Here is a 20387-nt window from a genome sequence, read left to right on the forward strand (position 1 = left end):
GTGATGGTACTCAAAAGTGTGAATAACAAATGTAATTAAATATTCTGCCTACTAACTCACTGTTGTTTATGTATAAGAAATTCTAAAGTAAAGTCAAAGAGAAGTTTAGACTATTGCTATTTTTGTTACAGCTGCTTTCAGTTTGTGATTGATGTATTGTTTATCACGAACTTGTCGGTAAGATTCAGTGTTTCTTCTGCATTTGAAACTTCGTCCGCTCATTCTTCATTGATTGGGTTACATGGATTTTTGTGATAATGCCTCTGTACAATTTTGTTGTGTACACTGATTGGGACTTGCACATTAAATGCATGATTGAATCAGGGATACATGTTATTAACACCATGCTGTTCCTGATATCAACAAGAGAAACTGCTTTGCATCACGCTTATATTGGAGAATTTTTTTTTGCAAACACACAGTGTTATGCAGTGACTTGCATACTTTATAGGGTCAGTTGTTGCAGTCTGTGCCATACTAACTGGTCATTGGGTACTTACAGGCAGAGGTGGGCAGTGATGATGGACGATCCCCCCATGTGACAGCAACTGCTGTGACGACTCGAACAGCAACGACTCACGAGGACAAAGAGACAAATGCGAAAACTAGTCAGGTGAGAAAAATAACATTGTGCTACATTGACATGCTTGCCTATTGCTTTAGAACGAGAAAGTAAGTACTTATACAATGGAAACTCCCTCTTGGAATATCGACAATGTAAGGAAAAGTTAGATTGCTGCTTACATTAAAGATGAAATGTTAAGTTGCAGACAGACACAATTAGAAGACACTTATATATTAGTTTCAGCCACAGCCTTCATACGAAAAAGAACACACACAAACACACATACACACACACACACACACACACACACACACACACACACACATTTACACCTCACGCACATATGACTGCCATCTTCGACAGCTTGGGCAGTTCGGACCATTCTGGTCTGAGCTGTCGGAGATGGCAGTCTTGTAGTGTGTTGAGGTGTGCTTGTTTGTGTGAAGGAATGTCTGTGTATTTCTCCTTCTTTTCCTGGTGAAGGCTGTGGCAGAAAGCTAATGTGGAAATGTCTTTTAATTGTGCCTATCAGCCTATTACTCATAATTATACTGAATCAAATAATGCTGAATTTCAGGTGGAAGAGAAGACAGTAGCCCACACCACAACTACAAGTGGTGCAAGGCAAGAACAACGAACTGTTACTCAGGAAATGAGAGCTACGTCAACAGTAGTTACAACAGATCAACAGGTACTGACATACTGCTTGAAATCTTAAATAAGCATTTAAATCGTTCTTGCATGTTGATGGTTGAGTGCCAGATACTGTCACATGAAAATTTCTATTCTGCATGTGGATGTCAAATGATTGATTTGATGATTGTCTCAAGTTACTGTCATCTACAGAAACATAACCATTCCTCTAGAAGTTGTTCACTTCTATGTCAATCCAGTTTCATGCATTTATTGAGAAAATTTAAATTTCTTTTTTGTGCATTTTTTCAAAATATTCTGCACTGTAGTTGATAATCTTTAGAAATTGTGTCTGCTTGCCATTGTATATTCCGTTGCAGAATGTAACCTTGTATGGCCCTAAGTTTGTGTTGCTATTATGTTATACAAAATTTATTTTACTGAGCAAAGATTTGTAACAACTAGTCTCTGTTTATGAAATTTAAGTTACTACCATAGTATGAAATGTTCAAACAAATTATAGAAATGCAGTCAGGTGACATCACTACAGCAGCTGATATTTTGACACATGTATATCCTGTCAGTTTCAAGGCACAAATGCAATGAGAGAGTGCTCTACAAGGAAATTTAAAACGTCATTATTCAGGGCGTATGCAGAAAGGTAACAGACACACCATAAACAACTAGCACTGAATGTTAATCACCAATGGATGAGCTAGTAGCATTAACTTTGTCCCTACATGATTTGACCAGGAAGCGAGAAGGGCTTATAACAGGAATACCTCCATACCAAAATATAAACAATAATATGACATCATTTTTAACTGCCTCTTTACACACACAGTTACCATAATTATAGTGTGACATGTTTATGTAGCACTAAACTGTCACAGAATCAGAGATTGAGAACTTATGCAAGTGCAATGTAGTAGTCACCTGTATTTTAATCTCACTATAACAGTTGCTTTTCACTTAAAGTTAAACTAATAACTATTTGAAAAGCCTTTAGACTGATTCTTATAGCTGTTAATTATGGAAGCAACAATCATGATTGAATTCAGGACAGACGAGGAAGTTTAAGTTCAAGGTTAAATATTCTACACAAACAGAAAAGAAATGAAACTCATTTGAAGGCAATGTATTATTCTTTATATACAGTATGGGGTTACTGAGTGGTCAGTTTACGAATCTGAGTGTGTCCTAACTGAAGGATAATAGTTCTTCAGTATGTTACTTTACCATTTGAAGGATATAGCCAGTGCTTGCAGCTAAGTGAGTGAGCCAATCACCCTTTGGATAAATGCACTGCATGTTGTCAAACAATAGGACGGTCATGTTTTCCAAGTATCATCCTCAGTATTGCCCGTTTAGCGAAATGCATAGCACACCCATGACACATGTCCATTTGCAGTCCAAGCTCGTCACTGTCTTTCTGTGCTGGCTTTGTCTCAGACATAACAAACAGTTAGTACTGAAGAAGCTATAGTGCCCTATCGAACATTCGCAAAATTAAGTGTTGTTTAAAAAGGATTTGAACATAAGTTCTTGTATTGCATTATAATATTTACATGATAAATGATTCAAAATACATGTAAATATTGAACAAAATATGAAACTGATAATTTACAAAACTTAAATTTATGTAATTTAGCTAGTTATGAGAATAACCAACAGATGGTGCCACAGACTGGACAACTCACATTTACGGACAACCAGTACAGAAAACACTTAAAATTACCCAGATTTCCAACAGATAACATTACAAACTGGTCAGCACATTACAGATGACTAGACTAATGACTAGGGTGAGGGGAGGGGGGGAGGATAAGAGAGAGGAGGCAGAGAGAGATTAATTGCATAAGTAGCCTTATTGTTACAGGTTCTAAGCATAAATTAAGAAAAAAATCTCCATCTCTAATCTCAAATGCCAACAGCTCAAAGTGCACGTCAGAATCTCTACATCTGTACTCCACGAGCCACATTACATTGGAAGGTACATTGTGTACAGGTGTCACGTCTCATTTTGCCTATTCCAGTCGTGTGTGGTTTGGAGGAAGAATAGTTTCTGGTAAGCGTATGTGCGAGTGCAGAGCTCTCTAATTTTATATTTTATCTTTGCAGTCTTTTTGTGAGATATATGTAGGACAAAGAAATACATTGGTTGACTCTTCTGGGAATGTACCCTGTCGGTACCTTAATAGTGAACCATACTATGATGCAGAATGCCTCTTTTGCAGTGTTCACCACTGGAGTTTGATAAGCATCTCTGTGATGCTTTCACACTTCCTGAATGAAACTGTAATGAAATGTGCTGCTCTTCTTTGGATCATCTCTATTTCCTTTATCAGTCCTATCTGGTACAGATCTCAGACTGACAAGCAATTTTCAAGTATTGGTCAAATGTACATTTTATAAGTTATTTCATGTGTTGATGGACTACCTTTCCCGAGGCTTCTTTCTGTGAATCTCAGTCAGGTATCTGGCTTACCCATGATTGATTTGATGTGGTTTTTCCACTTCAAATCACTTTGTATGCATTCTTATTGACATTTTATGGAAGTAACTGCTTCCAGTGATTGTTCTGCAATTGTGTAATCATACAATAAAGGGTATTTCTATGTATTTGCAATTTAGAATATGCTACATTTGTTTATGTTGTGGATTGATTGCCACTCTCAGCACCAAGCATTGAGATCTACATCTACATCAATATTCTACAAGCCACCTGATAGTATGTGGCAGAGGTTATGTCTGGTGCCACTAACTGGTCTTCATTCCCTGTTGCATTCATGAATGGCTTTTGGGAAGAGGGATTGTGCGTAAGTGTTTGCATTAACTCTAATTTCTCAAATTCTCTCGTTCCCTTGCATCAGTCCTACCCAATTAGGGTCCCAGATTGATGGACAGTACTCAAAAATCAGTCAAACAACTGCCTTGTGAGCTCTTTTTTTGTGAATGAATTACATTCCTTTTCCTCGTGAGTCTCAATCTTGTGTGTGCTTTACCTACTATTTGATCCTGTGCAGTTCTTCCTGCATTTCACTCCAATTTTCTAACAGTACAGCTTCTCTTTGTATGACAGAATCATCTGCAAAAAGCCTCATGGAACTTCCAGTGCTTTCTCTCCATTCGGAATGACATCCTGTGTTGTGCGTGCTAGAAAATCTTCAGTCTAATGACACAGTTGGCCTGATATTCTGTATGGTCATATTTTGTTCATTAAGTGGCTGTGTGAAACTGTATTGAATGCCTTCTGGAATTTAAGAAACCCAACATCTACAAGAGTGCCTGTATGTTCTGCTTTCTGGATGTTGTGGATGAACAGAACAAGCTGGATTTCCCATGTACGTTGTTTTCGAAACCCATGGTGATTGTTACAGAGGAAATTTTAAATCTCTAAAAATGTTATAATATGCTAGAATAAAACACCTTCCAAAATTCTACATCGATGTGAGAGCTAATAGGGCTGTGGTCTTGTGTATCTGTTTGACAACCCATCTTGAAAATGGGAATGATCTGTGCTTGCTTTCAATTATTAGGAGCACTTCATTTCTGAAGAGACACATGTTCCGCAGCTGCTAGAAAAGAAGCAAGTTCTTTCACATACTCTGTATACACTCAAATTGGTACATCCTCAGGTCCAGTGATCTTGCTTCTATTAAGCACTTTCAATTGCTTTTCTGTCCCTTGGTCATTTATATTAATATGTCATTTTATCATTCGTGCGAATATTTAAAGTAGGAACAACAGTGCAATCTTCCTTTGTGAGACAGTATTGGAGAAAGACATTTAGTAGATAGAATTTTACTTTCAAATTTATTGAGTGCTTCTTGCATAGCCCTCCTTATGCTAATTTTGGTTTTGTTTAGCTTTTATTTGTCTGTGAGGCTTTGACTATATTTAAATTTGCAGTTAATCTCTTTTTGCTTTTATAGGAGCATTCTAACATAGTTGTCGAACCAAGGCACATCTTTTTCATACCTCATAATCTTGCATGGCACATATATGTCTAAAGTGTATTATACAATACTGTTGACTTTGTTCCCTTAGGTTCAAAATTGTCAGTGCTGGAGGTGAACTTTTCATGTTGACCTGTCAGATAATCTGAAACCAGTCTCTGTGTCTGTGTTTGTCACATTGAGGTGCCAAAAGTCATGGGATACATCCTAACATTGTGTTGCACCTCTTTTTGCCCAACATAGTGCAGCAATTTGACATGGCATGAACTCAACAAGTTATTGGAAGTATCCTGCAAAAATATTGAACCATTCTGCCTCTACATCCATCCATAATTGTATATGTCTTGCCGTTGCAGGATTCTGTGCACAAACTGTCCTCTCAATTATGTCCCATAAATGTTTGATGGGATTCATGTCGGGTGGCCATATCATTCGCTTGAATATGTCCAGTATGTTCTCCAAACCTGTCATGAATAATTGTGGCCTGGTTACCTGGAACATTGTCATCCATAAAGATCCCATTGTTGTTTGGGAACATGAAGTCCATGAATGGCTGCCAATGGTCTCCAAGTTGCCGAACGTAACCATTTCCAGTCAATGATTGGTTCAGTGGGACCAAAGGACTCAGTCCATCGTATATAAACACAGTCCACACCATTATGGAGACATTACCAGCCTGCACAGTGCCTTGTTAACAACTTAAGTCCATGCTTCATGAGATCTGCACCACACTCCAACCCTACCGTCAGCTCTTATCAACTGGAATTGGGACTCACCTGCCAAGGCCACGGTTTTCCAGTCGTCTAGGGTCCAACTGATATGGTCATCAACCCAGGAGATGATGTACTGTTAGCAAAGGCACTCACATAGGTCGTCTGCTGCTATAGTCCATTAATGCCAAATTTTGCCACCCTGTTCTAATGGATTCATTCGTCGCATGTCCCACATTGATTTATGTGCTTCTTTCATGCAGTATTGCTTGTCCGTCAGCACTAACAAGTCTACACAGATGACGCTGCTCTTGGTCATTAAGTGAAGGCCATCGGCCACTGCATTTTTTTTGTGGTGAGGTAATGTCTGAAATTTGGTATTCTCGGTACACTCTTGACGGTATGGATCTTGGAATATTACATTTTCTAATGATTTCTGAAATGAAATGTCCCATGCATCTAGTTCCAACTACCATTCCTTGTTCAAAAGTATGTTAATTCCTGTTGTGTGGCCACAATCATATTGGAAACCTTTTTTATGAATCATCTGGGTATAAATGGTAGTTCTGCCGATGCACTGCCCTTTAATACCTTGTGCATGCGATACTGTATATGTGCATATCACTGCCCCATGACTTTGATCACCTCAGTGTCTTTTTCACAGGAGGACTGGTGCTAATGCATTGTTCTGGAATAACAGATTTGCTTGGCTGTTGTAAGCATGTATGACACTTATGCTCAGTACACCATTCCTCCATGGTCCTGATGGTTGTCATATGATGTCACATCTCCAAGGAGTACAATAGACACTCACTCTACACAAATCAAGATCATCCTTTGCAAACCCCAAAATGGCCCTAATACTAAAATGTGGTTGAAAAATGTGCTTCGCACCATTTTTTAGGGGAGTATGATCATCCTGTTGGAAGTCTTATCTACATAAGAAAAAAAGACTGTAAACTTGGGGGCCCGCTCTATATTTTAATCGCTCACCCAATGTACAATTGGTCGATACGGTAGCATGTTTGTGTTCTGTCTTTCACTGTAACCATTCTGGCAAAAGGTGACTTTGAGGTAGGCTATCTCGGCGGACAAACTTTCAGGGTTTGAGATGACATGGACTCTATGAACCAAGGTATGAAGTACCCTTTCATGCAGGGCTAGATGGTGGTAACTACCAACCTCAAGATACAAATCAGTTGATTTGCCTTCCAATAAATGGCCTGTCCCAATGAACCGTCAGCCTTCTGCCTGACCAACACATCAGGGAGTGTGATGTGAATATTTGGGTTCAGTGAATTCGGATGTTTCAGAAAGTGTTTAAATTATCCATTCTACTAGGCCAAACAGCAAAAGTATCGTCTGCATATATAAATAAGCTAAGGAAAGATTTAAACTTTGTACTGATGTCCAAACATTTGACAGTTCTTGATTTTATAAGTTCTGTTAAAACAGGCTGTTTTTTGAGTGCCTTCTGGTACTGCTGAGGATGTTAGGAGAGTCATGTTGACTGGTACATGTTAGCCAAAGAGTACTATTACAGCAGTTGGGAGGTCTGCTTGGTGTTCATTTGTAGGCCTATTGTCAGTAACATGGATGCTGTGACTTATCATGTAGCGAAACACCTTACTGTGTAGCAGAACACCTTACCGTGTAACAAAACACCTTCCTGCTCTGTTGAACCCACTAATAGGTTACTGTGTATGTCACATTAAGAACTTGGCAAATTTCTTACATTGATATTATAATGTGGGTTCTCTCTTGACTTGCATTCCTCTGATTCATTACAATTCATTCAGGTTAGGTTTGGTGATGGATTAATGAATGTATTTTGACATATGCGACTTCCACTTACTTTTTATTCAACAACCAGTTCTATGAACAGACAGATGGTGTTGCAGTGGAGAGTCCTCTGTCACCTGTTGTTGCCTATCTGTTCGTAAAGATTTTGATTGGTTGGTTGACTTGGGGGATGGGATCAAAAAGCGAGGTCATCGGTCCCATCGGATTGAGGAAGGATGGGGAAGGAAGTCAGCCATACCCTTTCAGAGGAACCATCCCAGCATTTGCCTGAAGCAATTTAGGGAAATCACGGAAAACCTAAATCAGGATGGTCGGACATGGGTTTGAACTGTCATCATCCTGAATGCGAGTCCAGTGTGCTAACCGCTATGCCACCTCTCTCAGTTAAGATTTTGAGCAACATATACTGGAGTTGTCAGCATTGAGACCTGCACGATTTTTTAGATATATACCCAAGAACACTGTGTCTTTATTGTGTGAAGAAGCATAAATACATGAGAGACAAATTACGTACAGCAGAAAACACACAAGTGGCCACCAGAGCCTTGCATTCCATCTTATGTGGTCATTATTTCTAACAGGGGACATAGCTAGCAGGTTGCACACACTGCTGTCATACCAGCAGGCTGGGTGGCCTCTCGTGGCTGAATTAAGCATGGTGAACTATAAACGATTGAACTATAAAATGGTACACACACAAATTTGATAGTTAAAGCATAAACAACAGTTATGTTGTTTAGCCTTACGGAAGTGAGAATTTAAAAACTTTTGTAGAACATCTGAATTCAATCCATCTGAATATTAGGTTCTTGGTGGAGGTGGAAAAGGATGGCTGTCTTCTCTGTCTCGATGTGTCAATCAGGAGGAAGGTTGATTGTACGTTGGGACATTCTGTTTCTATGAAGTTAACTCACACTGATTTGTATCTTATGGCTGATAGTTGACACCATCTGGCTCAGTGCAAAAGGGGTACTAAGTACCTTGGTTCATAGCACCTATGTCATCTCAGACCCTGAAAGTCTGTCAGTTCAGTTAGCCTACCTTGAAGTCATCCTCCATCAGAATGGTTATAGTGAAAGACAGATCACACACACATTGTGCTATCGACTAACCATGAATCAGGCGAGGAACAAAACTACTCAAGTGACATTAAAGTCTATGGCCTTTTTGCCATATGCAGGTAGTATTTCCATAAGGACTGGTGGTGTTCTCTGGAAACATGAGTGAAATCTGTTTTACGACCACGATCTAAGACTAGTGCCCTTTACGGATCTGTGAAGGATGATCTCAGTTTTTGGATGTGTACTCTATACCTTGCAGTAATGGCATGTCATACATTGATCAGACCATCAAGACTATGGAGGGCAGGTCTACTGAGTATAAGTGTCACACATACTTTCAATAGCCGAACAAATCTGATATAGCACCAGTCACCCCAGGGAATAAAACAACAAAGAGATTCTGACATTAACTTCCGGCTATTGGGTTAGTGTCATTTAGGAAACAGTTGAGATTAAATTTGGATGTAGATTGTAAACAGAGACAGAGGGGGTTTTGCTTAAGTTTATCGTGGAACCTTCTGACAGAATAATGCTACTTGCTCACCTGTTGATAATTAATATTCACTATCGACAACTTCTGTCATCTTTGGTTGTATGTTGGCCCTAGTTGTTTACGGTGTGTGTGTGTGTGTGTGTGTGTGTGTGTGTGTGTGTGTGTGTGTGTGTTTTACCTTTTTGTATTTGCCCTACAAACCAAGGCCGTGAATTTCCTTGCACAGCACGTTTTAACTGCATTTGTCTACTGGAATGACAGGGTGTCTGCCAGTCAAAATATCGGTGTTTGTTGAAGACATCATCCAGCTGCATTCTCATAAATTGTTAAATAAGTCACTATTTAGTTTTTTAACCTTCTTTTAGCACCCTTCACTGTTTTCAGGTAATATCAACGCATCTATGAAGGATTCACATTTAAATTTACACTACATAAAAGCAAATAAGTGCCATGCTTTTCACTTTGAATACTCACACTTCTTACTTTTGCTAAGTGAGTCCATGGCAATCTTAACAGAATGCATTGAAGTCACAGTTTGTGTGGCTGAGATATGTGTAATAAATGCTGTGTAAATCTAAATGTTCATCTTCTGTAAACGTATGTAAGATCATCTATCGAGTAAATGATAATGAAATAAACTTGAAATCCTAAATCGTAAACAATTGTTTCAAATGTTTGCTCAGAAATGTATGTAAGGCAACACGGTTGTTAATGTGTATGGAGAATTTGTATTTTTGAAGCCACTACATAATCTCATTTGAAAATCTTTAGAACTATACACTTCACAAATAGTCACGAACATCCCCTAATTGCCTTCTAACGTGTCATTCCAGTTTGAGTTACAACCACTGTGGCATTTTCTTCTAACATGGTTTCTTTTCTCAGCTTTGTATGCTTAAAAATGTCACTTTATGTGTAATTTAATATCTATGGCGGTAAAACTGTTGTTTTTCTTTCTCTTCCATCTTCTTTCTATTAACAAATGGTCATCATTTGTTAGATTTACAAAGAAATGTGTTGTAATTTTGGATTATGTTTGTTTATTTTCACTCCATGGGATAACAGTTAATTTCATTCCTATGCACAAGGAATAAAAATTTAGTCTAGTTTTTGTACTCTGGCAGGCAAAAATTTCAGTCATCAAACATGAAATTAATTTTACAAATTAAGAGCAGCACAAGTAAGTAGTTACAATTTCATAGGAATATGCTTCATCACATATGCAGAATCAGTATTTTCTTAAGTTACAAATTGCCCACACTCCACCAGTGTAGTGTAATTACATACATTATGCCTCGGTTGCAAGACTGCTTGCATGTCAGCCGTTTGCGCACCCATGGCCACATATGTCCATACCTGCCCTGCTGTCCCCAGGTGGGCATGTGAGTTGGAACAGCCTTTATTATGCCATCAAATTCAAAACACAATTATCCTGATGGTTTGAAATTGAGTGACAAACCAGAACTTGAACCCAGGTCTCATTCATCGCTCATCATTATGTTTTGATTACATTATGGTCACAGTTTTCATTCAATATATTACATTGTATTTTGAACATGTTTTCTCATCTTTATGTATATAGCAAACAGACTAAAATGAAATATGTACTATGTAGAGCCTATTCTGGATAGTATTGGAAGGTAGTAGGAAATTAGGTGAAGTCCTGGTGTTTTTCTTGTTGCGATGATGTAGGTCACCTCACCAATAGAATGACTTCTTAAGTGATGTCATATTGCTTTTAGCTGTTACTGTTTTTATTTTACTATTGAAATTTCAGCATTTGTTCCATTTTCAAGCATCTACAAAACATAACACCATATGCTGAGAACAGTGTAACATGGGATTATTGTACGAGGGCAGTTCAGTACGTAATGCAACACATATTTTTTCTCGGCCAATTTTGGTTTTAGAACCCAGGTTTACTAGATGTTTTTGCTTTGAATGATCGTTCCTGCCATATCCCCGTGTATTGACCATTCATCCTTGGACATCCTGTACATCAGCTATGCTGCAATTACTGTGCAGCAAACTATGTGCATGACAAGTAACCAGCTGTCTACTCAGACGAATGGCCACCACCAAACTGTGGCAAACTGCAAACTTTACCATCCAGTTGCCGAACATGCTGCACGCCACAGCACAAATGACAACAGGTGCTTCAATATGTGGGATATCTGGATTTGCCCTTCCATTACAGATTTTCTGAACTACACAGGGGAAAACTGTCTCTCAGTATATCCTGCACTCGCATAGTTCCCCTGGCCTAAATCTCCGGTAATCTGTTTCTGACTCTCTCACCTTACCTTGTCCCTTCTCTCTTCCGCCCACATCACTCCTTCCCATCCTGATCATTTACTGCCTTCTGCCACCACTCTTCTTCCCCCTATGTGCCCCCCCCCCTCTCTCTCTCTCTCTCTCCCTCCGTCCCTCCACCCCTTCTCCCTCCCTCCTTTTCCACCCATATCCCTTCTTTCTGTCTCTCTTTTATGCTCTACCCCATACTCTTTTCATCTTGTTATGCTGTGGTTGAGTCATCTGTTGAAAGACCTGCGACTTTCTCACTGCCGCCTTCTTGCATCATTCCCTACCACTTCCCACCTCCTTCAGTCCAGAAAACTGCTTTCAATAATAAGTCTCACTGTGACCAAGGGAGTGTCGTTTTGGTGTCTGTGTGGTTGTGTGGCGAAGCTTGAAAGCTAATGTGAGTATTATTTCCTGTTACCTGTTTCTGTGCTCCACACATCAGTTTATGCGTTGTTTCTTCCAGGCGTTTTCATTATTGTCATACATTCAAACAGAGATAGAAAACTTTCTCTATTGGCTGACATTATGTATAGAGAGGGACAGAAATGCTAGTTTTCTGAAACTGGTCAGATAATATGCATTTTCCCAATCTTATTTTCTTATCACTATGTTCATATTCTTGATAGTTCTTGCACAGCGGTTTATTTTTTCTGCAGGTATTCTTACCACTAGCTACTTCTAATCCCTCACTGATAAGACATACTCAATCAGAGAGCCACTTTTGGGATGACTCATGTTACGTTCCAGATGGCATCATGCATGGCACTGTTTCCTGTTTATATGTTATTATGATGATCACTTAGCTGCCAGTAAGGATCAGCCAATGTGTACTAGTAATATACATGTTTTGCTGCATAAGAGCCATGACCTTGATAGCTCCTTTTTCACAGAAGTGATTTGGATTTTGTCTCGTGTATTCCTTGAATATTCCCACTTTCTTCAATACTTTTGTCTCATTTACCAGATGATGGAATTGCTGGTCCTAAATGTTAATGCTTTTGTCAGCTTTTTTTGTTGTCTTTTTCTGTTGCCTCCTGTTAACTAGAAAGTGTTTTTATTTGTCTGCAATTCCAGTTTGGTGATTATTTTCTTTAGACAGAACACATATCAATTTGTGTCTGTTTTGTAACTTATATTGATGACTTTCCAGTTTCATGCACACCCTCTTAGTCTTTTATAATTGTTCCTTATAATGTGATTGTTTTCCATTCCTCTGTGCCTGTTCTGTTATTTATATTTAAGTTTTTCTTTCTCTCTAACCTTTTCTTTCTTGTGTGTAGCTTTTTTGTTGAATGGTCTGATGCTCTTGTAAAAATACACAGAATTGTTGTCACTGTTAACTAATATATTTTGTTATTTTCCCACAATTGTCTTCTGCCTTTATCTGGTGGGGTTAGGTCATTGATGCTAATTATGTTAATCATATGCCAACATTATCCCTCTTAACCTGATTTTCAAGTAAATTACTAACAAGGAAAATTTGGCTCTGGAACCTCAAAATCATGTTGTGTTTTACCTGTTCCTGTTGATTTGACACCTGCGAAAACTTCAGATGTTTGTAGTAATTTTAGTAATTTATTAAAATTAATAACATTCATGCTTGCTATAGAACAATTTTATATTTCCCTGGTTACTGTATTCAGTGTCCAGTCAAGCAGGAAATTATATTACATATACCAGAAAGAAAAGCTAGGAAGGCCATTCCCTCCCCCTTCCAAAAGAGAAATACGAGCCTCCATTGCTTTTTGCTGTTTCTGCTCTAATGCTACACACTCTGCCCTGATCCTTGCCCTGCTTGGCTTGCTGTATGGCTAATGGTATTGCTGCATGCCTTCCACTTTCTTAGCAGTTTTCCAGACGCTCAAGTACAAGCTCTGATGACTCTGGAACACCTGTGGATCTGCTGGACGAACCTGAGGATGGTCTCTTCTATGCCAATGGTGGTGCCAGACTTCAGGTAAGCACTACAGTGTTTCATCTCTCTTATTCTGATTACAGCAGCATATGTGTCCAGGTGAGACCACTCCATAGTTCCTCTCACAGGACTTACTCCCATCTCATCAACCATAGTACAGAAATTGTAATGAGATTGTATTGGTCTTTCTTTTCTAAAACACATTTCTAGTAAGTCTGGTATCATTAGATAGTACTTTCTTGTGCTGAATGACTGATACTTCTGAGTGCTGCACCAAAGACTACAGTTCAGAAACCAGTGTGTACAGGAATGTTAATTTTATCAGTAGCTAGATTATAATACATGCACTAAGAGCAGTTGTGGTAAATGTAAGACCCTCATTTTTGGAAATATTGTAGCAGTTTTCAGTCCATAATTTCAATTCAGATGTGACAGTTTACTTTGCACTGTTGCAGTTCTCAAACTAAAAAAAAAAAAACCTTTTGTGTATTAATGAGTGAATGTGATAATGTGAGAAAAATAGAATATAAAGGATGTAACTTACTCCCTTAGATTGTTATCGTTACTATTGTTATATTAAATGAATTAATTTTGATGCAGAAGATGTCTCCAACACCATCAGTGAGCTGTGAAATGTAAGATTTTTTAATTTTAGTTCTATTGAAATTGTATAATACATTTTGTGTGTAACAGACTAATCCACTGTTAAAGAATTTCCTTGCTATTGCTGTGTCTTTTAGCACCCTGCTTGCAACTAACTTCAACACAAACAATACAAGCACACATGAAAAATTGTTAGGCAAAACTGTCATTGAAGGTACTACATTTTCATACTTTATTATAAATCATTTTTTGAGTTTTGTGAAGTAGCTTCAAAATGTCCAATTCCTTCAAAGCAAGAAATTATATACCATCGCTAAGCTTTACATTAATGTGGAAACATTGAAATTCATTGAATATGTCCATATTAACAAGAGCCTGGATGAATTGCTATAAAACAGAAAGTTCGTGTTGCAAAAACCATTGTAAATTATGTCTATACGTATATGTACTGATTATCAGATTTTGAGGATCTTTCTGTTAGTGTGCATAATAACTGTAACAACTTGAATTCATTTATCTCAATTCACTACTGATTCATTTGTAATAATTTTTATTAGCATATAAATAAACCGTGAGAATTTAACTTATCATCATCAGTTCATGTGATGTATCTTATCCCAATTCTCAAAACATGTCTGTACAGTAATAAAAGTTGTTACAAAGTGTCTGACATGAATTATTGATGCCAAATAAGTTATCAGCTTTGTTGAATTGTTGGTAACTGAAAGTACTGTGGGTATTTCTCCTGAGGAGTAAAACAGTACAAGTGCAGGAGACTCAGTTGGACAGAAGGTAGAGGTATTAATTTTGAGATTGTACATTCGTGTCATCATGTCACATTAGATGTAACTTGTTTACTTTGGTGTCTGTGGAGGGATTCTGTGACTATGAAAGTGTGTTTGCCCACGTTTATCTTATTGTATACTGGTGTGATTTTATTTGAAAATCAAGTGATTATGTCTTCCCTGACAGTTGTACTGAATTTGCGATGCTCCCTGTGTGATACTTAACTCTTTAACTGCTCTGGACATGTTAACGCGTGCGCCTTTGTAGCTGTCCCTGTGTGCTCCGAATGTAGACACGTTCAGAGTACCAGGTAGAAAGACTGGTGGCGCAGGTAGGAATGTAGACACGTTCAGAGTACCAGGTAGAAGGACTGGTGGTGCAGGTAAACACATTCAGAGCGCACAGGGGCAGGCACAAAGGGGCGCGTTAACACGTCCAGAGCTGTTAAAGGGTTAACAAAAGTGATTTGCTTATGATTGTATAATAAATAATTTCTTATTCTGCAAGAACTGATTACAACTTTTTTCTTGATTGTGTAACAGCCCATTGTGCCAACTGAAAGTAAAGTGTATAGCCAGCCAGGATCTCCCAGCACAACCAGTGTAACGAGCACAACAAAAGTACCTGTTGTAGCTACAGAGACACGTAAGGTAACAGTCGAAGAAGGACCTTACAGTGCCTCGGGAGAGATTGTCAGTTCGCAGACCATCTCCAGCAAAACGAGAACTGTTGAGACAATAACGGTGAGAGTCAGAAGCAATACTGAGCACAGTGTTGTAACTATGATTTTTATTAATCTTTCATTAGGCATGTTCTATTTTTTGTATTCTGTACTTTTCCCCTCCCTTGTTTGGTATTTATGTGGTTTAACAGATTATTTAGATTAGATTAGATTAGATTAGATTAGATTTACTTTCATTCCAATTGATCCGTAGTGAGGAGGTCCTCCAGGATGTGGAACGTGTCAGAAAAACAACAACACATGACAAATATTTACAACTAAAACAAATAAGCTAATGTACCATTCCACAGGTTCCAAGTGGAATGATCGTCATTTTTTAATGAACACTAAGAGTCATTTTACAAATACTAATGCACTGAATTTAAAATAAAAAAGTTTTTTTATTTATTTATAAGGTAATAAACATGTAATACAACTACTGTAATACTTATTTACAATGAACACATTACTGCACTGAAATGGTGCAGAAGTTAGATTATACTTACACACACACACACACACACACACACACACACACACACACACACAAATTTTCAGTGAACACATTACTGCACTGAAATCGTGCAGAAGTTATGTTGTACTTATATACAAATCAGTTGGTTTTACTAAGAAATTCATCAATAGAGTAGAAGGAGTTGGCCACCAATAAATCCTTTAGGCTTCTCTTAAACTGAATTTCATTGGTTGTTAAGCTTTTTATGGCTGCTGGCAAGTTATTGAAAATGTGTGTTCCTGAATAATGCACACCTTTTTGTACAAGACTAAGTGACTTTAAATCCTTGTAAAGATTATTCTTATTTCTAGTATTGATTCCATGAATTGAGCTGTTGGTTTGAAAAAGTGATATATTTTTAATGACAAATTTCATTAAGGAATAAATATATTGGGAAGCTGTAGTCAGTATCCCTAGTTCCCTAAACAGGCTTCTGCAGGATGTTCTTGAGTTCACACCACATATAATTCTTACATCCAGTGTAACATGAGTTTGTCAATAATTGTTTGATAGTAGTGGCTTTTTTCTGTTTATGTGATTTTAACCTCCTACAGTTCTTCATGTTTGTGAAGAAAATCAATTTTCACTGTGGTTTGGTTGCTCATTAGTTTTTAGATCACCCTATATCTGGGTAGGTCAATAAATTTCATTCTTGGACAATGCTATGGGTGTAAAACATCACATAAGACTATCCATAGTTAAGCACTGTGAGTTCATATACATAGAAAAGAAAAACTGAAGAGTTAACTTCATAAGGAACAATTGGTGAACACTCTTTTTCACTTTGGTTTCTTCATGCTGCTTCCCTCTCGTATCATTTAAAGTGAATGGAATTACTAATGCATTTATATTTACCATGATTTCAGTTGCATCAGCCACTAACCAGAAATGAAGCTGTCCAGATCACTTAATGTATTTTCTTATTTATAACGTCTTTCGCCCACTGCCATCGTCAAATTCAAACTTAGAAGCTGTCAAACAACATTCAGCATCAGTATCATTTGAAAGTGTCCTCTGATATTGACTGATGTGTTGATAATGACACTAACTTGTTTTACTTGTTCAGAGTTTTGATCTGATACGGCAGTAGCCAAAACGATGTTGAAAATAAAGAAATATGGTAAACGATTGAGGCAGCTTCATCCACAAAATGTCCACAGTGGTTACAGAGTCATTGAGGAAATTTATTTCCTTTATGAATACTAACCAAAAAGCAACAACCATAAGATTTTGACAGTTAGGTCCCGTGTTGAGTTCTCATTACTGCCAAGGGTATCTCCTAGTACTGATATGGAGTGCACTCATCATCTTGATGCCGACTGAGGAGCTACTTGAATGAGAAGTAGCAGCATCATGATCTGGAAAGTGTGCTAAGTGGCTTCGAGAGCAGTGTTCTGACCACATGACTATCCATACCACATCCACATGATGCCATAAGGCAAGGGGATGACATGGCAGCTGGTAGACATCCCTTGGGCCTTCATGACCTGGACAAGGAACTCGCACAAAATAGATAGGAGTAATGTTAATATGTGTATAAGGAAAGATAGTGCAGGTGGTTTGTCATCCATTTATCAGGTTTGAATGTTGTTTGTGAGAAGATTGTGTTATACCATATGTAAGAAGGAGAACAACACCAGCTGGATCAAAGCCTATGAACAGGCCAAGAAAAAATTATTTGATTATATTGGCAAATTTGGTGTTATTTTTTGTCAAAATATTTATTTTTTTGCAAGATTTGTTGTTGTTTTGCAAATCAGTTAATACTTTTATCAATTTTTTTTATATTTGCCAAATTTGGTGTAGATTTTTTGACATATTCGCTATTTTTTTTGTGACATTTGGTATCATTTCCTGCCAAAGTCGGTATTGCTTTTGCCAAACACAATGCATTTTTTGCCAAATTTGGTCTTATTTTTACAATTTGGTGTTTTTTTTTTCAAATTCAGTGTTATTTTTTGGAAACTGTAGGTTTTTTTGCAGAATTGGTGTTACATTTTGCAAAATTTGGTGTTTTCTTAAAAATTCAGTGCTTTTTTTTGCCAAATTCATGTTTTTCTTTTTTTTTCTAAATTTGATGTTCATTTCTGGCCAAATTTGATGTTATGCTTTTGCCAAACTCCATTTTTTTTTACCAAATTTGCTGCTTTTTTGCCAAATTCTGCATTATATTTTCTGTTTCAGTGGACATCAAAGTTCATTAAATGGTAAATTTTAGGATTATATATGAACATTACTATTGAGAGATAAGATGTCAAAATGCAATTTTAACATTCAGTAATTATAAATTATGTATAGTAATAAACTGCCATTCTCAGATTTAAACATTTTTACATAGCAAAATTACAAATTTTGCAGTCTCATAAAGATTGCAGATTTTGTTATTGTTCTGAAAATTGCTTATTTCTAATTATTGTCTTCAGAAAATTTTCCTGTCCCTACCTGTTGAGATTGGTGTTTCTCATTCCCTGATATTGCTGCTTGCATTGGTCAGGAAACCTCGAGTGACATGTGAAAGGAGGGCCATACTTAATGTCTTGTAGGATCTCAACATCTTTGTGAGACTGGCGCCTGAAAGTACATACATGTTTTTCACTTGGCAGTGCAGGTTGGTACAACTGCATCATGTACCTTGAGTCGGTAAATGGGTTTGTTGCAGCAAGTATACACACGGACAGTGTGACCATGGACTGTCAGCACAGTGACCATTGTGGTGGCTTGCCTCAACTTGGCAGCAGAGAGAGGCGTGCCGAAAGTAATTATGCTCCTGACATCTGTATAGCCAATGGCTGTGCTTTACTTCTGAGGTCTCCCTGACATTACCTTTCACAGTATTATGCAATATCACCTGTTGTGTGTACTGTCCCTACCTATCTCAGTACAGTGGGTATGCAACTGTTGTGATGGCCAACACATACTTTTAAATCTTTTGTCCAATAAAAATATCTGGAAAGAAATTGCAGGGAGATTATTGTACCACTACTCACCAGATACCACAATTGCTGAACTCTGGCATAGAGTTGAAGTACCATGGGTAGACATTACTGTCTGTCATCCAAGGTCAGTTCAACTTGATGCCCAGCTGGATTAGAGCCACTGTTGGTGTACTTTATTTCATATCCCGTGTACTTCCAAGTCAGATTTTGTTATTTACTATCCTTCCAAGTGATGCAGTTTCAGTGGCTAGTAATGTATATGAGAGTATTAACGACTTGTAGCAATCCATCTGTGTATGCTGTTCATTTGCAAACAATTAAATCTTTTTGTCAGATGAACTGTGCCAAATTCGTGCAGCAGGAAATCTGCTTATCATCAGTGTACCCGACAGATTGAAAATTAACTTTATTCTGTTTGTACATCTTATTCATTACTTAGCTGTTGACAGCTTGCTGTAAACGTACTGCAGCTGTTTAGAATAGCTTGTTCCATTTCTGACAACTCATGTAGTATCATTAACTTGGGGATACTGTTTATGAGAGATAATTTTATGAGGGAGAATCTGAGAGTTGTTGCTGTCAGCTTCTCTCTCTCTCTCTCTTTTTTTTTTCCTCCCCCCCCCCCCCCCCCCCCTTTCCTTGCTCTCATCTCACATATGTCATTTAAGTATATTTTGCTGAATCAGAAATAATTGTTGGACCATTATTCACTAAATTCTTCCATTTGCTTCGTTGTCGGTGACATCAGGCAAAAGCTTAACATCCCACGATTAAGATGTCATGAACAAACTGTACAGTGCCAGTTCCTAAACACATGGCAGAATGGAATGGGTCAAATCCTTGCTTTCTTTAATTTTTTATGAAAGAAACTTAATCCAAATAGGGGAGTATGATTTTAGCAAACTTTGTTATTGATATCTGGTTGGTTTTTAAATTCTACCTATTTTTTATTGCAGTACAAAACAGAAAAAGATGGAGTGGTAGAGACGCGGGTGGAACAGAAAATAACTATTCAGTCAGATGGTGATCCTATTGACCATGACAGGGCACTAGCAGAAGCTATTCAAGAAGCAACTGCCATGAATCCTGACATGACTGTTGAGAAGATTGAGATTCAGCAACAGCAGCAGCAGCAGCAAGGGGCTCCAGGTAACGTTCCATGTTACCAATTCAGAAATGATATACTAGTTTTTCCATATACATGGAGAATGAATAAAACAAATTAAAGCATTGGTACCACGTACTCTAATATACTCACCAGGGACTTATTGCTTTTGAAAATATTTTCAATGCGAGTTTTTCCGTTGTGTTGGTGGCATCAGTCTCAACAGGAACTGATTGTGAGGTGTTTCATACATTGCCAGTTTTCAATATAAAATCATTT

At 37.8% G+C, this 20387-nt stretch overlaps 1 protein-coding gene across 4 annotated transcripts in view; it reads left to right on the plus strand.

Moving 5' to 3' along the window:
* LOC126092210 (mesocentin-like) overlaps positions 1-20387 on the plus strand; it is a 619468-nt gene that overhangs the window by 584210 nt on the left and 14871 nt on the right. For 2 of the 4 annotated variants that reach the window (XM_049907701.1, XM_049907702.1), the window contains exons 13-17: positions 503-613; positions 1143-1256; positions 13375-13485; positions 15375-15575; positions 19960-20152. In XM_049907701.1, the coding sequence (XP_049763658.1) occupies positions 503-613; positions 1143-1256; positions 13375-13485; positions 15375-15575; positions 19960-20152 (730 nt within the window). The remainder of the gene's footprint in view (positions 1-502; positions 614-1142; positions 1257-13374; positions 13486-15374; positions 15576-19959; positions 20153-20387) is intronic. The other 2 variants (XM_049907704.1, XM_049907705.1) reach the window with 2 other exon arrangements.

This window comes from Schistocerca cancellata, chromosome 7 (genome assembly GCF_023864275.1).
Source record: "Schistocerca cancellata isolate TAMUIC-IGC-003103 chromosome 7, iqSchCanc2.1, whole genome shotgun sequence".
Classification (NCBI taxonomy): domain Eukaryota; kingdom Metazoa; phylum Arthropoda; class Insecta; order Orthoptera; family Acrididae; genus Schistocerca; species Schistocerca cancellata.